At 43.7% G+C, this 19,957-nt stretch overlaps 1 protein-coding gene across 2 annotated transcripts in view; it reads left to right on the top strand.

The window, feature by feature from the left end:
* plcb1 (phospholipase C beta 1) overlaps positions 1–19,924 on the top strand; it is a 36,933-nt gene extending 17,009 nt beyond the window's left edge. The window contains exons 4-32 of one of the 2 annotated variants that reach the window (XM_076978659.1): positions 3,682–3,822; positions 4,004–4,083; positions 4,367–4,420; positions 4,536–4,611; positions 5,933–6,033; positions 6,146–6,312; positions 8,116–8,262; positions 8,424–8,581; positions 8,855–8,937; positions 9,372–9,456; positions 9,578–9,764; positions 10,185–10,261; positions 10,348–10,444; positions 10,547–10,631; positions 11,110–11,234; positions 11,370–11,524; positions 12,262–12,426; positions 12,532–12,631; positions 12,726–12,830; positions 13,314–13,429; positions 13,627–13,762; positions 13,977–14,030; positions 14,304–14,523; positions 14,612–14,792; positions 15,051–15,127; positions 15,216–15,305; positions 15,804–15,861; positions 16,028–16,114; positions 17,554–19,924. In XM_076978659.1, the coding sequence (XP_076834774.1) occupies positions 3,682–3,822; positions 4,004–4,083; positions 4,367–4,420; positions 4,536–4,611; positions 5,933–6,033; positions 6,146–6,312; positions 8,116–8,262; positions 8,424–8,581; positions 8,855–8,937; positions 9,372–9,456; positions 9,578–9,764; positions 10,185–10,261; positions 10,348–10,444; positions 10,547–10,631; positions 11,110–11,234; positions 11,370–11,524; positions 12,262–12,426; positions 12,532–12,631; positions 12,726–12,830; positions 13,314–13,429; positions 13,627–13,762; positions 13,977–14,030; positions 14,304–14,523; positions 14,612–14,792; positions 15,051–15,127; positions 15,216–15,305; positions 15,804–15,861; positions 16,028–16,114; positions 17,554–17,751 (3,405 nt within the window). In that variant the 3' untranslated portion in view covers positions 17,752–19,924. Of the gene's footprint in view, positions 1–3,681; positions 3,823–4,003; positions 4,084–4,366; positions 4,421–4,535; positions 4,612–5,932; positions 6,034–6,145; positions 6,313–8,115; positions 8,263–8,423; positions 8,582–8,854; positions 8,938–9,371; positions 9,457–9,577; positions 9,765–10,184; positions 10,262–10,347; positions 10,445–10,546; positions 10,632–11,109; positions 11,235–11,369; positions 11,525–12,261; positions 12,427–12,531; positions 12,632–12,725; positions 12,831–13,313; positions 13,430–13,626; positions 13,763–13,976; positions 14,031–14,303; positions 14,524–14,611; positions 14,793–15,050; positions 15,128–15,215; positions 15,306–15,803; positions 15,862–16,027; positions 16,115–17,553 lie in introns of those variants that run through there. The other variant, XR_013121893.1, reaches the window with a different exon arrangement.
* Positions 19,925–19,957: the final 33 nt, after the last annotated feature.

Here is a 19,957-nt window from a genome sequence, read left to right on the forward strand (position 1 = left end):
AGTAACTTTCTGGTGCCTGGGCACAAAGCCACTTGTCCTCAGCCCAGCAAGTGGCAGGTCTGTCAGGCAGCGGGCCGGAGAAGCACATGGGAAGTAGCCGCCGGTCCCGTTCCTGCCCACTTCATCTCGAGCAGAAAGTGCCTCTAGGAAGATTAGCAGCTCAACATCACTGCCGTGAAATCAGGCCGGCCCATCTGTTGACACGCGTCTAGAGGAGAGGAGAGCCTGAATGTCAGTGGGGATGTCAAAGCTGAATGAGCTTTAAGACTCATCTTGCTATCTTTTTTATTTATTTATTTATTTTTTACCATAGCTGCTTGGCCCAGGTTTATGATTTATATTTCAGATATGCACCATTTTTCTGAGAGTGCAGTATATGGTGTTGCAGACATATGTCCCCCATGATGGAAACCATTGTGTCATGTATTTTTAGCCAGAGAACGATGCGTGCAGAACTGCCACTCAGTTTGCAGAGCCCGTCAACATTCATAACCCACCATCGCACAAAAGCAACGGATGCTCTTTACCTCCCACTCTGAAAAAGAGCAGTCATCAGTTAGATTTGTTCAGTGGCAAAATTAATTGTGCTCGTATCACTGAATTGCTATAATGAGGGTATCTGCTAAATGAGTACCCCGCATCCTGTCATAGGGGACAGGTAGTCAGTTTGCTGTGGTGACAGGGAAAGACAGACACGCTCCAGCCATTTTCCTTGCGTGCGAAGCTCGTCGTGCTGGTCCAACCCGAGCCGCCACGGAGCCTTGTGGTCGCTAAACGTTTGGCGAAACCTAGTTCCTAGAGGATGCGGCGCCTTGATGGATTGTTGCCATAGAAACCCTGGTGGAAAGGCTCCCTGTGTGTGACCAAAGCCACAGGCACAAGAGCTAATGAGGTAGGGAGGAAGGCCGTGCAACATGGGGGCGGTGGTCTTGAGCGAGGGCAAGACGGCAACACGTACTGCACCTCGTCGCGTCTCGTCTCGCCTCCGCCACGTTCTCCCTGGTGTAGTGAGGAGAATCACTGATTGCCATATATTTGCTACACATGTGGTCAGAGGAAGGTTCAGACTGATACAGAGACAGGTCAGTGACAGGTTCTGAGACTGATTCACAGACAGGGGTCAGAGACAGGTTCAGAGACAGGGGTCTGAGACAGGGGTCTGAGACAGGTTCAGAGACAGGGGTCAGAGACTGATTCACAGACAGGGGTCTGAGACAGGGGTCAGAGAAAGGTTCAGAGATGGGGTCAGAGTCATGTTCAGAGACAGGAGTCAGAGACAGGTTCAGAGACAGGGCTCAGAGACTGATTCACAGACAGGGGTCTGAGACAGGTTCAGAGACAGAAGTCAGAGACAGTTTCAGAGACGGTGGTCAGAGGCTGATTCTGAGACAGGAGTCATAGACACAGGTCAGAGACAGGGGTCAGAGACAGAGCCATAGACAGGTTCAGAGACAGGGTGGTGAGGTGAGAGACAGGTTTAAAGACAGATTCAGAGACAGGGGTCAGGAATGGCTGTGTTTGACTTCTACCCAGTGAATTAAACAGTGGTGTATATTAGCTCTGGTAGATATACTGTATGTCCTTGTGCACTGAGAGTGTGAAGTCTGACTGCATGGTTATCTATAAAATCCACTTCAGTCCACTAAAGACAATTTTTCCCCTTCCTTAGTGAATGAATAACTTCATAGTTATTGATTTGCAGGTCATTCTAAATCCAATGCATTTCTTTCCAGCTCTCATCAGTATTTGCCCTAAACATGTAAAACTTGTTCCACCACACATAATGGTTTTACTTAGCTTGCATCTTAAAGCATCAAGGAAACTGGGAGCTTAAGATGTCAAGGAACCTAAGAGCTTACCAGCCAACCCACATCCAGGGTTTACACCACTCCTAACAAAATCTGTCTTGCCAGTTTATAATGGGTTTTTCTGGAGTGTTCTCCAATATGACCGTGTTCTGCCTGTAGTGTTGCTGTGTCTTCCATAACCTGCATATTACTATAAATTGCTAAACCTGAGATTATATTGATATTATGAATAAACATTCAGTCTGTGCATAGCCACCTAAACATTTTAGAAAGCTAATTTATGTACTAATACCAGTGATATTAACATCTCAGATCTGCACTGTGAAGAATAGCTTCATCTTGACATAAATAAGAGTGCTGGCGCACGTAAGTGGAGATCGTGTCTGCTGGAGTGTACACATAAACAAGAACCAAGATCAAATAGACATAAACAAGCACAAATATCATCTAAAATATTCCTCATTAATATCTAACAGTGTACGATATAAGTTCAGCAGTCGGCATGGGCATCAGAGAAGCTGAATGGTTTAAAAAATAAGTGTGGGCAAAGACCTGCGACTGTAGAGGAAAACCCAGGAAGTAAAGTCTCTCCATCCTGTTTTCATCAATCTGCACTGAATTCATGTGTAAAATTCAGAGAATTGGATGCAGAGATGCGTCAAAACTGAGATATGAGTCAGAATGAGAAGTGAACTCTGGTTGTCTGCAAAGCTCCCAGTTCAGTTCTGGCTGACTCACCACCAGCGTCTCCGGAATGCTTTACGCCATGTAGCCTCATTTCGTGTGGTCAGTGATGGTCATTCTGTCTGGAGAACGCTTCACCATAGTCAAATATGTCAGATTGTTTAGATAATGGTTGCATGTTTTGTTGATTTGTGCTAAAGACTGAAGGGTGTCTATGTTTTGTCCTGCTCTGCTTGTGTTGTAGCTGGGGTGACAAGGCCTTTGTTTGGGCTTCCTGCAGTTTCATCACCATGTGCTCATCCAACCAGAATCTCCAGTCTCAGACTTTTTGTACTTAATTGTATTTGTTCAGCCGTTTACTCGGCCGTGCCGTAGAAAATCATCGCCTGATTGGAAAGTCACCGCACTGCATTGTGACGATCTCTCGGTAGCAGGGCCCGGTGCTCCTGTTGCACAGCCTGCCGTGCTGGAGCGGATTGAGTCTGAGCCAGTGGGACGCTGCCCCCCCCCCCCCCCCTGCCCCCCACCCCAGCATCCCCGAGCTGTGCTGCTCATAGAGGAGGGAGGACGCGGCGTTGTGCTCACACCTAAAGCCAGGCTTCAATTCTCTGCAGTAATGAGCCCTCAGCTCAACCCCTGCCTGTTCTCTCTCCACCACCAGCATGTCACCCCAGGCAACAGGGCCCTCCTCCTTATTCAGGGGCCCCCACAACAAGCGGTAGAAGCACCAATTAAATCCCCCTCCCCAAGAGCCTCACCTGGCAGCTCCAGTGGAGCCAGTCCACCAAAGACTTTCTTCCATCTCCAGATTCTTTGTTGAAGTGAGCAGAGAGAGGGAGTGAGATCAGGGAAGAGAGAGACAGAGAGAGAGAGAGAGAAAGAGAGAGAGAGATGTCCTACGGTGTTGTCTGCTTTATCACTGTGGTCATAGCCAACATGGCTCGATGGTATAGGTTTCTGGGTAGCTGTTTCAAGAGATTTTGTCATTGTATTCTAACACTGTAAACCTTTTAATTGTCTTATACAATAAAATAATTGATTTGCAAAAAATCTAAATAAATAAAAATTACTGCATATAACACTGCATATTCATCACAGCTGTTTGCAAACACTGTCTGTTATTGATCTTCTAACTGTAACCCTAACAGGCAAGATTAAGATTAAAATTAAGACCTTTGTCTGTCTCCAGGAAGCCAAGCTGCGAGAGTTACTAGATGTCGGGAACCTCGTGGGGCGCATTGAAAACAAGATGCTGACAGTGGTGACGGGGCCCGACATGGTCAACATCACCTATCTGAACTTCATGGCCTTCCAGGAGGAAGTGGCAAAGGTGAGTGCCATCACAGCACGTCACGGCACAGCTATCATTTCAGTCATTCAGACGCCCCTTCACAGGCTGGCAAATATTCACCAACGTTGTATTTTTGTCATTGAGATATTTGTGCGGAACGTTGTCAGGAGGAGCACTTGACCTATTTTAATGGATATTGCCTCTTTTGTTATCCATGTAGGAGTGGGCAGAGGAGTTGTTTAGTCTGGCGTCCAACCTGCTAGCCCAGAACATGAACAGAGAGCCCAGCCTGGAAAAAGCGTAAGCACCATCAGACCAGCCCATGTTCACGGCACCAGCTTGGCTTGGGGTGCAGTAGGACGGTGGCTGAGAGCTCCTCACACCTGACTATTAACCTCGGAGCACCATTCTGCACGAGTGCATTTACACTGCCATTCTGCTAATGCTTTATTCACAATGCTGTTACTTATCTGTACTGTAAGCTTTTTATCGTATAATTTTTTGTGCATTTATGCTTTGGTTTGAGTTCCCATTTAAAGGGTTGCATTTAAATAGCTAGTTTTGTCTCTCTCTCTGAAATCAGTTACACGAGACTGAAACTACAGCCGAACCAGGAGGGGCGTATTCCCGTGAAGAAGTAAGTCACCAGACACGGGCTAAAGGTTCTCACTCCTCGTGATAGCGTTAGCCATACAGATAATGATACGCAGTGGCCATGGGTTGCCCCTGATTATGACCTCTCGTTTCTGTAGCATATTTCGCATGTTCACGGCGGACCGGAAGCGTGTGGAGACGGCGTTGGAGAGCTGTAATCTTCCTTCCGGCAGGGTGGGCATATGCTTAGCTAATCACTCCAGCTTCCTGCTGAGAGATGGCACGGGTTCACGGAACAGGAAGTGACTGCATCGCCATAACCAATAAGTGTGTAGAGGCATGCCTGAGGGATCAGCTTGGTGATGCATCATTTAATGAATAGCATATGTGACTTCAGAGACTATGAATAGCGTATGTAACCTCAGAGACTCTCAGTCTGATTTCTCAGTTCTCAGTAATGTTAATTGCTTGTATGTCCATAGCATGATATTGTGTCTCTGTAAGCCTCGTCTATGGCAGATTATAATATATTGTGTGAATCATACATCATCAGGTATGCTACCTTTCTGGATCTGTGGCGATTTGCATTTTTTAGTCTTCGTAACTATCAATCTATGTAACAACAATTTGTAACTTATTATTAGTATTAGTAGTAGTAGTAGTAGTAGTGTTATTAGTATTAGTATTGTGGTAAACCTAGGCTGGAGAAGTGTCAGAAAATGTCAGTATCTAATCCATAAAGTTAAAAGGCCTGAGGTGACTGGAGGAAAAAAGAAAGAAAAAAACCCAGAAAACCCATAGTGTAGTTCCCATGACCTCGTCCATGAGTCACTCACACATACACACATGCACAAATGCATGCACACGCACAAATACACACACACACACACACACACACACACACACACACACACACACACACACACACACACACACACACACACACACACACACTGCCTCAGCTCTTTTTTCCCTGGATCTCTTCATTTCTTAACCATCTAAGCATGAGTCGGCCTTGGGCCTTGCTGTGGCTTTTGAGACTGACTGCTCCACTTGAACATTTTGAATGTTTACTGGGTAGTGACAAATCTGAGACAGCATTGAGATGACACTGACTAATGTTTGTACTCTGACTACTTTGTTTATTATTGGATTTGTTAAAATGATCCAATTGATTTCAAGTCAAATTAACTGGATGGTCCCTAGACTTGGAAAAAAGCACTAATTAATGTGAAGGGCAGGTTAGAGCTTTTAACTGTTATTAATATTGGACAGAATGGCATTAATGTAGGAGCTGAGCCTCTTTTTGAAGTCTAGCCTTATTGATGCTTTGACTCATATGCATGATTCATTGGTTTGCATATTTGACGGATAAGACCGCACCCAGACCCTTAGATGAGACAGCACTCAGACCCTTAGATGAGACAGCACCCAGACCCTTAGATGCTGCTGTGTTCAATAGGGAGTTGGTACATGGTTAGTGTGATATATGGGGATAAATGCATACACATTGATCAATGTCTGACTGGCTTCCTTCTTGTTCATGTTTGTGCAGAATGATTCTATTCCCCTTGATGACCTCGCCCCCGATATTTACAAATCGTTTATTGCACACCTCTGTCCCCGACCTGAAATCAACCAAATCTTTGCTGACCTGTAAGTTGTTACTTTGTTCTGAGCATTCATGATTGGTTTTCACTGTGGGTGGGGCAAATGTGGAAGCTAATATTTGTAAAGGAAAACCATCTTCATATTTCTTTCTTTTCAGTGGAGCCAAGGGGAGGAACTATCTGACCATGGAGCAGATGACAGAGTTCATCAATAGCAAGCAGCGTGATCCACGCCTCAACGAGATCCTGTACCCACCCCTGAAGGCTGAGCAGACACAGCTGCTCATGGAGAAGTTCGAGCCCAACCAAGACGTGATGTGCAGAGGTGGGTCCCTGTCTCAGCCCGTCTCTGATGTCACCTCGGGCCAGGCAAGCCTGAGATGTCAGGGTGTCATGCACAACACTATATAACAAACAATATGCTTGGGTGTGCCTGGTTACTAGTGCTGGTGACATGGTATCTGAAAACATTGCAATATTTATTCTGTTAAATGTTCAATTTAATGTACACACTGCTTCTGAAAATACATTCAAATATACGCTAGCCTTTAATTCTCTTATTTAGACCATTTTTTCAGTTATTGGCTGTTTACAACATTTTCTGGTATTGTGTTCTTACTTTATATGAGGGAGTGGCGTATCCTTCTCTGAAGTTCATCACCTTGTCTCATAGTTTAATATGAATGCCCAGGGTGGCTTTGTTGCACCTCTGTGAATCCCACATAATACCTCTTCACAGCAATTCTCTCTTCCTCATTAATAGCTCCACAAATGTGATTCTTCCCTGTTGCTTTGAACGTTGCAAACGCTGCAGTACTAAATCTGCTCCTGCCTCTCTCTGGTTGCTACAAACTAACATTTTCATGCATTTTCTTCGCCTTTCCCTTAGTTTCATTACCATAGCAACAGTAACTCCTGAGATGCAGTCCATCTCTTCCAACGCTGCAGCTGAGGAGGTTAATGTCTATGGAGCAGCAGGCAGGCCGGCTGGCAGACTGGGGGATCTGGTCACTGGATGGTCACATGAGGAAGACGCTTGGCCTGTGACAGCTGACTGATTAGGCATATTTAGCCTGGAGAGGCTGGAGATGGTGATAGATGAGAGTGATCATTAAGCTCTTTAGCTTGTGCTGCCACCATGACACCCTGCTGTCATACAGAATATAAAATATCCCCCTAGCCCACTGTCACCAGCGGTGAAGCAGTAGTTACATGGGCTGCCTAAAGCAAGTTTCAGGATTTGTGTGGAGTGCAGACGTTTTTGCGCTAGCCACAGGGGTGGCTTCTGACGCGTCCTGTGAGCTGTGCTTCTCCTGTGGGGATGCACTGTGTCCAAAGCCATTTCATACACGAGACCATCAATACAGCCATTATCATTTAATGTTGACATCATATTGACATCTCCGTGCCCTTAACTGGATGTGAATCATTTTTGGCAAAAGATATGATCTGAATGCTGCGTTTTACCATTTATCCTCCGCCGCTGACAAGACAATTGCTAACTTTCAGCTGAGCACAGTAATTACAGTCTTTGAAATCCATTACACTCCCCTTTTCCAGGGATAGCAAGGTGGGTTTGTTTCTTCTCCAACCAAAAGCCTGACTGCCTGTGCAAACCAAAGCCTGACTGCCTGTGTGACAGTGACAGGGGCAGCCCCACTGAGATTACTCGGAAACACTTCATGTAGTGTTGCTGTGTGCTGCTTCCCTGATTCCACAAAAGGGCCACGGTTAATTACCTTTGGAGCTCTGTGAAGAACAGCTTTAATTAATGTAAACTGCTGGTGAGAATTTGTCACAGGGGACACCCATCTCGGAGTGTGTTTCCTACAAGCATGCTGGCTGTTGAGGGAACACAGGTCTTGCAGCTCATGTTTAATTTGATGCCTGTTTGCAATTCTAGCACTAATTTCCTCAATCAGACAGGTTGTTACTTTAGGTGCAAAAATGGCTGTGTGAATGGGTGTGAACCGGCTCATTTGATGTAGTGTGTAGTGAGGATTTTCTTGGCTGACTCTGGCGGCCACACCATGTCACTCCCACATCACAAGTTCTGAAACTTCTCCATTTAATGGTAGGGCTGATGCTAGGGCTGATGAAATGTGTGTGTCCCCATGCTGTGTTACAGGACAGATCTCAGTGGAGGGCTTTTCCAGGTATTTGAGCAGTGATGAGAACGGTGTCCTTCCACCGGAGAAACTAGACCAGAGTGAAGACATGACCTTACCTCTTTCCCACTACTTCATCAACTCTTCCCACAACACTTACCTCACAGGTGCGTCCGTGTCCATCAAACCTCCGCCTTGTCCCACTAGATGCACCGTCTCATACGACCAGCTCAGACTTACCCCCTGAAACCGCGCCTCCGTGGGTCCGTTAGCACCCCACATATTCGTCAGCTCAGTTTTCTGAACGTTTGGTGCGTGTGCTCCTCAGCGGGGCAGCTGGCGGGGAACTCCTCGGTGGAGATGTACAGGCAGGTGCTGCTCTCTGGCTGCCGCTGCGTGGAGCTGGACTGCTGGAAGGGCCGCACGGCCGAGGAGGAGCCCGTCATCACGCACGGCTTCACCATGACCTCCGAGATCTCCTTTAAGGCAAGCCGGGTCCTCTCACACACATGAACTATGCCTCCCGCACCACTCGTATGACATTTTATCCTAAATCGATCTGATCCAAATGCAAAGGGGTTTTATCTTAGCGGTTACTGACCCAAAGATGACAGTAATAAAGAATGAATCTTCAGTTGAGTTTATTACACTGAAATCAATCTCCTTTGGCTGGGATTAATTGAGCATATAAGGAATGAGTTTAGCTGATGATTCTGCTCTCTCCACTAACCCAATTCAAATCAATCTACTCTCTTTCAGGAAGTAATTGAGGCCATTGCTGAATGTGCCTTTAAAACCTCCCCTTTTCCTATCATCTTGTCCTTCGAGAACCACGTAGACTCGTGAGTGGCTACGTCACACAGTCCGCTTCTGGGCTGCCTCTTACCTTTTGCCTTGGACTACCAGTGTCATCCACACTAAGAGCTGATTGCAGCTATGGCAACAAGGAGTAGAGTGATTATAGCGGACCCTGTAATGCATAATTTGTTTTCAGTCATTTCTCTTGAGATGTCAGGCACAGTTGATGCCTGAGACGTCTCTACAGTTCTTTGATGCATGCATAGAAAATGTGGCACACCAAAGTGACAGCTCTTTATACTGATTGGGGGTTTTCATAAGACAGACGGAGTAATATAATTCGGGGAAAAAAAGAGATGAAATTGCTTTGTTGATGAATACATGCCTGCTAGTCGATGCATCTAATTTTAATGGTCAATTTTGTCATTTTGTGATGAGTTTTTATGGACAACAAAAATCTCTTTGTAAATAATCACAGTCCAAAGCAACAAGCCAAGATGGCGGAGTACTGCCGATCAATCTTTGGAGATGCTCTTTTGACTGAGCCACTTGAGAAATATCCTGTACGTACCCAGTGCTCAGAACGCTCTCCACTCTGTCCCCTGGCATTCTCACACATGTACAAACACAGGATGGGAAGGTGAGTGTCAGGTAATGGTACTTTCTGGCTCATAAATCTTTCAGCTGGAGTCAGGGGTTCCCCTGCCGAGCCCACATGACCTCATGGGAAAGATCCTTGTCAAGAACAAAAAGTCCCACCCGAAGCCGTCTGACGGGAGCACAAAGAAGAAGTTGTCGGAGCAAGCCTCCAACACCAACAGCGATTCCTCCAGTGTTTTCGAGCCTTCCTCCCCCAGTGCTGGCCCAGCAGGTAACCACGCCTTCGTGGCTTTAAAGTCTCGGCCCTGGTTCTAAGTGGGAGGTGGGACGAAAGTGGTGGAGAGGGTAGTGTTCTCTAGGTTTCAAGCTGCCATCTGCTTCAGGTGCAGTTGTTCTTCGGTCTTGTTTCTTATCCTTATAGTGCCACCTGGTGGTGTGTATGCGGAAGAGCGCACAATGTTAATGCTTATGGGTTTGCCATTCTAGAGTGCAGGTGCAGGGATTTTGAGCTGTTTTAGAAGATCAAGCATGCATGTCTGTATGTATCCGGCGGAGAATGTTTTCTCCGGATTAAATAATCAGGAAGGAACGGGCCCTGCCTCTCTGCCTAAGCTGTACCTCACTTTGTACAGGAGAACATCAGACATGCAACCAAGCTAATCTTGTTTTTTAATGATGATCTCTTCTCCAGCTCCAGCAGAAGTGGAGGCAGATGACGACGACGATGATGACGAAGACGACGATGACTGCAAGAAGTCCATGGATGAGGTACGCGGGCTGACTCGGTATTCTCATAGAAGGCCTGATGTCCTGTAGCGCACGGCAGCTGATGCACCTGTGTCCACTTCTCCCAGGGGACTGCAGGTGCCGAGGCCTTTGCCACGGAGGAGATGTCCACTCTGGTCAATTACATCCAACCCACAAAGTTCCACTCCTTTGAGACCTCAAAAAGTGAGCAGGGCTGCACTTAGTTTGGAACCTTGTGGTTTTGGTTCTGTCTTTTGGTTCTGATCAAATTCTGATCCTTCTGCTGCGTTATTCTTCTGTTTCCAGAAGTGAACCGCAGTTATCAGATGTCGTCGTTTGTGGAGACCAAAGCCCTGGAGCAACTCACCAAAACTCCTGTGGAGTTTGTGGAGCATCTATCTCATGCAGCATTAATGCACTGGCCCTTTGGTCTTTATGTGGCTCTGTGCCTTAATAAGGGCATTTCTGCAGTAACCCATATTGGTAACTGATGATTAGACACATGTTTAGAAATGAGGACGAGTGCATCCATTTTTTATGCCCTACTTGTGACCTAAATAATCAGATCTGTCGTGCACATTGGCTGATCATAGTGAATTAAAGGCACAGCAGACAAAAGCAAGGGTTCCATTTAATGATGTGTCAGTGAGTCAGTTATTAGGTGGAATGATTTACAAAGCACACTGTGCTTATCTGGTTGCTCCAACTTGACATTAGCTAGCGTTATCTCGTTCTTATCACCTGCGCCTCTACGTTTTGGAAATTTGCCTGGATTTGCATTTAAACACAGTCATGCTGACTTCAACAGATCTTGAGGAAATTGAATTTGTGTAAAAGACTTATTTCTACCCTTAATCGAATGATTTAAGATATAACAAGCTTCAGCTGAGCAGAATCTACCCTAAGGGAACCCGCGTGGACTCCTCCAACTACATGCCTCAAGTGTTCTGGAATGCAGGCTGCCAGTTGGTGGCGCTAAACTTTCAGACAGTTGGTAAATGATTCCATCATAAAATGCCACCGAACATAAGCTGCCTTCTAATTATGTAAAATCATGGTGTGCAGTTGCAGGGAAACGGTCCACTCTCTCTGTGCTCCATGTTCTACTCTGTCTGTTCCGCTCCACCAGATCTGGCCATGCAGCTGAACCTGGGCATGTTTGAGTATAATGGGAAGAGTGGTTACAGACTCAAGCCAGAGTTCATGAGACGGCCCGACAAGCACTTTGACCCTTTCACAGAGAGCACCGTGGATGGGATTGTAGCCAACACCTTGTCCATAAAGGTTAGATATGTGTGTTTTATTGAATGAGTTCATTTTGTAAACAAACTCCTGCGCTTGCTTGGCCTGAATTCTGAAATTGAGTCAGTCATTCTGGAAGAGTGAGGACACCAGACCCAGTGGGAGTTTCAGAATACGACTGTCCTTTTTCCTGCATGACTGAAACATTGCACTGCTTAGTGTAATAGAGAGTAGAGTAAAACAAAAAATTAATCTTTAATTAATGAATTACTCAAGGGCTGAGTTACTTGTTACCTGTACAATGAACTCCACACTGCATTTCATTGGCTTGGTACTTTTAATTTGTTAAATAACAATGATATTGAATCTAATAACTGAACATTTGTATGTATCTGTAGAAAGGTAGAAATATTTGAATTATAGTGAATATTGACAGGAAATCTTCTATAATTGTAGGAAAAAAAATCTGGCCATCGATAGTAAAAGTGACTCATTATGCTTTAACATCAACATTTTTGAGCCTTTATATATTAAGGAATGAAGCTGATGTAACACATTCTAATACCACAAGATGTCTGGCTTACTGTCAGCACCAATTAAGTCTCATTTAGCCGTTCATTGACACACACATGCATATATACATACATCCGTACAGATATACACTGCATACATACATACATATATACAAACATGTACACACTAAAATACATTCCACGAATGTACACACCCTCCATTTTCTTTGTTGTTTTAGTAATTTCTGTCATTGCTGTTTTCCACAGATCATATCAGGACAGTTTCTTACTGATAAAAAAGTGGGAGTGTATGTTGAGATCGATATGTTTGGCCTTCCAGTCGACACGAGACGAAAAGCGTTTAAAACAAAGACATCCCAGAACAACGCCATCAACCCTGTGTGGGACGAAGAGCCCATCGTGTTCAAAAAAGTGCGTCAACCTCTGAGTGTTCAGCAGCCTGACCGGGAAATGACATTGAGCTGCAGCGTAACATCCAAAATAACCATGAAATCATTCTGTTGTCTTGTGCGCCAGGTGGTGCTGCCTACTCTTGCCTCTCTGAGAATAGCTGTGTTTGAGGAAGGCGGGAAGTTCATTGGCCATCGGCTAATTCCAGTGTCAGCCATTCGACCAGGTGGGCATTTCATTCCCGGCCCAGAGTCCTATGCGATTACACGATAAGTCGACATGGCGACATGGGGGTTTTGTGTGCGCTTTTTCCGTTTCAGGTTATCGGTACATTGGACTGAGGAATGAGAAGAACCAGTCTCTCGCCCTTCCAGCTCTGTTCGTGTATATTGAAGTGAAAGATTATGTGCCAGATACATTTGCAGGTAATTCGTAGTAGTATCGAATTAGCGTGCAGTAATTGCCCACCTAACTCTGGAAAGCTTTTGTTAAACTGCAGTGTGCGTGCACATTTCTGCGGGGATGAGGGTGGCAGTGGTCTTCATTTACAGCCTGAAGGTGGGACACAGTCCTGAGACCGTCAGGGAGCCAGAATGCAGCACTTCACTTAAAGAGTGTTACACCACTGGGGCTTACAACAGTAACCTTTTCAACAGCATTTTGCACATTCTTTTTGACCGTGACTCAGGTCCTGTTAGAGTGGGCTCATTGACGTCAGTGGCACAGATGATAACGCTCTTAAGACACAGCCCAGAAAAGAACAGGGATGTCAGTGTGGATGCAGGGGACGATGCACCGGCTTTTCTGTGTACACAGGGAATGTTTTGACCTGAAACAGCTGTCCTTGTCTGACTGTGGGATATGTGCCATGTTTGCAAAGACTGACTGTGCGTTTGTCATTGAAACAGATGTCATAGAGGCCCTTTCGAACCCCATTAGATACGTCAACCTCATGGAGCAGAGGTCCAAGCAGCTAGCAGCTCTTACGTTAGAAGAGGGGGAGGAGGAGAAGGAGGCCAAAGAGGTAGGGCCTCAACGAGGTAGGGCGCGCTTCACACTGAACCCAAGTAGTCAGTGTCACTTCACACCTGCCGCAGTTCTCTTCACCTTCACCTCAGTGTGCGTGTGCTGTGGCTTAACAGAGGGAGATAACTGTATGTATGTGTATATGGTGAGAATACGCTCGTGTCTCTACTTCTTCTCACCTCTTCTGCTTGTCAGACTGAGGCGGGGCATGAGCAGGCATCAGAGGTTAAGAGTGAGCCCAAACCAGCCCCGGTGGAGAACGGTCTGAGTCACGGTCCGAGCGCTGCCCCTAGACCGGCGTCTCAGCTCTCCCCGCTGCCCCAGGCCACAGGTAACAGCCCCGAACACCTCCGTCTCCTACCACCATGCAGCACAGGGCATGCAGCACTCTGGTCTGGAGTTTCCATTGGCTTGCAAGAGCAAAATTAACATCCCATTGAGAACATCAAATTATACGATTATTCACAAAGCTTATCTCCTGAGGTCTGTGTGTGTGTGCGTGTGTGTGCGTGTGTGTGCGTGCGTGTGTGTGTGTGCACTTTCAGGATCAGCTAAACCAGCAGCAAAGACTGAAGATCTTATACATAGTGTCCTCACTGGTTAGTGACTTTTTGTATTAGAAGCTGAAAGATCTGAATATCAGAAACTAAATGTTATATATTGTAAATGTGGCATCAGCTTGTATGCTGAATAAAAATTAATATTCATGGTGAATGAAATATTAACTCACATATGCTTTCTTTGTCCTTTGTGTTAAGCATTTTAGTATGCAAAAAGCCTATTTAGAGGTCTGATCCAGAATGAGAATATGCGAGATGTCCATCTTGCAGGTCAGTTGAATGTAAGTCTTAATCAGCTGTGTACGGTCGTAGAGATGGAGGCCCACACGTTAGAGGAGCTGAAGCAGCAGAAGGTGTTTGTCCGGGAGCAGAGGCGACACTATAAAGAAATGAAAGACCTGGTGAAGAAGCACCACAAGAAAACCACAGAGCTCATCAAGGAGCACACGGCCAAGTACAACGAGTTCCAGCACGACTACCTCCGCAGGAGGTCTGTGCTGCAGAAGTCTGCAAAGAGAGATGGTAAGAAGAGGTAGGTCTGCATCGTCTGTTCGCCCCTCCCCCTCCCCGACCCTGTTCACACGCCGCCCCTCCCACTCAGTCCTCCTTCCTCTCCGCAGGTGCCTTTCTTCCAGCCCGGAGCGCGGCGCCTCCTTCTTTGAGCAGGAGCTGGCCAACCTGGACCAGGAGAGCGGACAGAAGCTGGCTGAGCTCAAAGACCAGCAGCAGCAACAGCTGCTCAACCTGCGGCAGGAGCAGTACTACAGTGAGAAGTACCTGAAGAAAGAGCACATCAAACAGGTGTGAGCAGACAACACACACACACACACACACACACTCCCCACACCCATGTCCCGCTGAGCTGGAGTAGCCCTTCATGGTCCTGAAGAGAACACAAAAGAGAAAGAGATAAAAGTCTGGCCATAAAACATACATTCACACGTTACTTGTGTGCCAGTTTTGAGAGTATTATTTTTACTGAGTCTGTTTGTGGATAATAAAGATCTGATGATGGAACGTTAAATAGTTGACAGTTGTTTTGCTGTATGTGTCACACAGCTGATGGAGAAACTCACCCTCCTGGCCGAGGAGAGTCAGAGCAGCCAAATTAAGAAACTAAAAGACTTATGTGAAAAGTAAGTGTGAAATAAGATGAATGTGAGAAAAATGACACCCTCTTTAGTCAAATATTGTTCAAATATAGCAATGTCTTTATGTCTACAGAGAGAAGAAAGAACTGAAAAAGAAAATGGACAAGAAAAGACAAGAGAAGCTCAATGAGGCTAAATCCAAAGACAAACACTTGACAGAAGAGTAGGTGGACTACTTGCCTTCCCTGGGCGCGTGCATGTGCCGTTTTAAAACACATTCAGACATTTACAAATAAAGAAATGTTCTGTCTTTATGAAAAATCTAAAACATTTTTGCTTGTGAGAAAAATTATTTGTAGAATCTGTAGTGGAGCTTCTCCCTTGACATGCCAGTCTTGTCAAGGATATATGGCAGGGCATTAAAATGTCCACTAGATGGCAGTGAAAGACTGAGTGTCTCCTAGAATCACAGTTTCAATTTGTGAATAACCACTCCATGTAGAAATGTTTTCCAATAAAATCTTGCTACATAAAATGTTCACTTTTTAAACAACCAAGTGGAAATATCAGGTTCAATATTTTTCTGGTTTACTTGTAACACAGATCACCATCACTCAGAAGTGTTATCATCTCAGTTCAAGATATCCATCCAAATGTTTTTCATTCTTTTTTGTTTGTTGTTGTTTTGTAAATCAAATGAACTAATTGTGTGTGCTTCCAGGGAAAAGCTTGAGATAAACAGATCATATGTTAATGAAGTGGTACAGCATATCAAAAGGGTAGGAGCTCTTTTCTCTAACAAAGGCAGTTCTGACTATATAACCAAAATATCTGAAAAAGATTCGACCTCAGCTAATTTCTATTCTTTATACAATTATATTAATATTTATTATACTATTATTTTAATAAATAACATATAAATATATTCTTCAACCACATCTACAGCTAGAAGATGCTCAGACGAAAAGACATGAAAAACTTGTGGAGACACACAAGATCATTCTCCAACAAATCACAGATGAGAAACCCAAGGTACGTGCTGTCCGTTTAGGGCCGGCTGTATTTGTTCTGGGCTGATAACTCTGGGTCTTTGAAAAGTACTGCAGCATTTGACAGTTAGTAACAAGGTCACATACATTAAGGACAACAGATGAGAAAAAGATCACTAGGACTGTTATTGTCTTTGTTGTGGAGGGAAATTGGGACGATCATGAAAGTAGGCCTTATCGCATTGGGCTTTCACTAACTGCTTTTGAACGTGGAATCTGACAGCTATTTAGATACTGTGGGTACCGTGACGATTCAGCCACAGAGAATGTGTGTGTGACAACGTACTGTTGCTGTGTACTGTGACAGTGTGTTGAGCTTGTGCAGCAAAAGGGTTTGTATTTCACAGCCATCATGGGGAGACCTCATCATCCAACAAACACTACTGCTCCTACGCATTTTGTGTTCTATGCGCCTGATTTGCAGGGTTCTTCATCAAACTTCATCTTCATCTAACTGTCGGATGTTTTTACTTACCCAAACCACAGACATGCCGTTCTCTGTAGATTTCCCGGAGTGTTTTCACAAATGTTTATGTGGTTTCCAATTGGCTTTCTACGGGGTCATGCAGGGTCCTGCAGACCTCAGGATAAAGTCAATTTAGGACATTAGAACATTACTTAATGTCATTAGTGTGACACGCTTGCTTACAAAGAGTTTTCAAATGAATTTTGAGACTTTGATAACATTTAAAGTATAAACATCATCATTCGAGTTTTCTATAGATGGCACCAGAGAAAGTGTGCCTGTGTTTTCTAAGGTAATGACACAGTTGTTAGTTCGACTTTGGAGAGAATGGAATCAGCATGTGGGATGGGGATTAAGTGCAATGCTACCATTGAATGCTAAGGAGAACATGTCTAAAGTGGGGTATTGGCAGGTGTAAATATTGATCTGTAGCACTGAATAGTGTAGCTCGCTGCATGGCTAGGTGGGCCGAGTGTGCAGACGGAGCAAGGTCTCTATCATCATTAGCTGTAGTTCAGCTGTCCTCTGGGGTGCCGCCAGACATGCATACAATGGGCTATTTCAGAGTATCTCTACTGCATTTCAATGAGGGATCATTTAGAATGTTATTCGTTCCTGAAAAGATGTGCCTACTGACCACAGTGGCAGTAGAGTTTCAGTTATTGGACCGAATTCTTTGGACAGTTTAAAATATTTTTAGCTGCCAAATCCTGTCTTCTAAATGCTGCTCCAAGCAAATCTGAAATGTCTGCTTAACACAATTTATAGTGACCTTAAACGAACCATAAAATTTGTGATGAAGCATGCCGAGCTAGGAGAGATCATTTGAAACCGTGCTTTGCCGCCTAAATGTGGAGGCACACATGCATGCTGTGAAAGAGACTTTCTCTTGGAAGTATTTTTAGCACAATTCGGATATTTCAGCTTGTAACGGATATGATGAAATCTCTTTGCAGCTTCAAAACGAACTGGATCAGGAGTATCAGGACAAGTTTCGCCGGCTCCCGGTAGAGATTCAGGAGTTTGTGCAGGAGACCACTAAGCGTAAGACTGAGGGGAGTCAGGAGTCTCTGCCCTCCTCCACCACCCTGGAGAAACTCAGTTATAAAGGGGCACAGTCTGAGGATGACATGGAAGAGGAGAGGAAGGACTAGACCAAGAAAACCGGAGAGGTTCACTGGAGGGTTGTGCAGTAGGAAATGAATAATAGTCGATGGAAAGGTTACAGCGTGAAAACATGGACAGTGATGACAGAACGGAATTGACAGATGTGGTTTACGCCTACTCATTTTCCTACCACTGCAATTAAAAATTTCTTTCAAATGATTTTTTATAGGATATTCATTTTTTTGTTAGAGTTCATATGATGTGTTCACAGCTAATGATTCTAGTCACAGATTTAAGGCCAGTGGCCTTATAGTATTTCAGTATTTCATGTGTTTTTAAGGTGCAGGGCATGTGCACCCATGTTGTTGAGTTATGTGCAGGGCAGAAGCACTGTACACACTTACACCACTCTACCTATTGCTTCTCTTTTACAGGTGTTCATAGAGGTCTGTGGACAGATTACATTGTACATTTGCACTGAATCTGGGATGATTCCCTTCTGTTTGCAAGCCCAGGTGGTTTGCTGGTGTAGATCAATTATCTTGCTAATATTGCTGCAGATATTGTTTGTTTTATTTGTTTATGAATGATTAGATACCACAGTGTTTCAATGAAGTACCAATATACCATGCTGTACTGGAATATAAAATGTAAAGGTTTTCAGGGATGCATGAATAGATTGCATTGAACATGTTTGTGCAACTCTACATTTGTAAATGCAACATTGTAGCTTGTTATGAGATGTAATGTGATGATAATTGTTATTTATCTCTAAAGGTGTATTTAATGGTGTTATCTTTTTTATTCACTGGTGGATAATTCTAATAATATCTTACTGCCAATTTTTCTTTTTATTATTATTATTATTAAGGAGCCATTTCTAAAATCTCTTGTTTTGTGTTAGACTTCCTTTTTTAAGCTCAGTATTTTTGGAACTCAATAAACAGAATTATACTTTTCTTTAATTAACATAAATGTGTTAGTGAAGTAGCCTAGACACTATCAAAGGAAACAAAGATTATTATCCTAAAGTGAAGGGGATTGAAATAATGTTGGAATTATAGATTATGCACTTTGGATTTCATGAGGTATTGCCATTATGCAATCTTTCTACTTGAGCGAGACTCTAATTTTGGTATGCTTGACTGCTTAATTGGTCTCATTTCATTTTTCAGTTGAGGATGTAAAGCATGATCAACCACATAGTGAATGATGAAGATGAAATGATGTGCTGTTTCTTTTCCAGACTGTGGCATACTTCCATTGGTAGTTTATAAGTGTTTATTTCTGATGAAGTTTTGACTTTGACTTCCTACTGATAGTTTTTAAAATAATTTGTTTAGTTCTGGTTTTTAAGTTAATTGGTGCAAATAGACGATTATATCCATTATATTACTTCTTGTAAATGTTTCCTTATTTTTACTTTCATGCTGTTTATTTTTTGTAATTTACTGGTATGGACCATTAAAACAAAGTGCCAAAAATGTGCCAGTGACAACATGGACCCTCAAGGTATGAAACAAGAATATGATTGGATCCATTTGTGCTCTTGATTAACATACATTAATAACTCACAATAATCTAATTTCATTTTCAAGATTGTAATTAGGCCCAGAGTTAAAATACAATGCTTCACAGTGATTCTATCTACAGTACATGACAAGAGAACCTAAAATTAGTTTATGAACTTATTTCCACACTTAATAGTTTACATGCAAATGTGATTCAGTGTGATTCACATTGTGCTAAAGTCTTTTTTTTTTTTTACAGGATAATGTTGTGCTATTTTCTTTTGACAAACTCTTTATTGCAATGTAAGATTACTTGAATACTTTTATGACTGCACTTATTTTGGATTGTTTTGAAGTGAAGTTCCGTGCCTTTGGATGTTCGCTGTCTTAGATGTGGAATGTAAAAAGTGTAGAAGTATAGAGCTCTCTTTTTTGTATAAACTGTGCACGCACTTTTAAGACATTTATACTAAAGATTGACTTTCTTTAAATGTCAAATTATTGACTATGTATTCTGCTGAGTGCCACTACATTTCAAACATGACTAATTCCACTTACAGATACTGTTCAGACAAAAATACATTTTATTTCATGCAGTTGTATTATTAATGTCACCATATCAGCATCTTCTCAAGATGAATATTGTTGAATGTAAGTTGTGCTTGTGCTGTGAAATGGTTTTAATAAAACAATTGTGTAAAATGTGGAATTAGAAACCTTGTAGCTGGACTTACTTGCTATT

Source organism: Brachyhypopomus gauderio, chromosome 17, assembly GCF_052324685.1.
Source record: "Brachyhypopomus gauderio isolate BG-103 chromosome 17, BGAUD_0.2, whole genome shotgun sequence".
Lineage (NCBI taxonomy): Eukaryota > Metazoa > Chordata > Actinopteri > Gymnotiformes > Hypopomidae > Brachyhypopomus > Brachyhypopomus gauderio.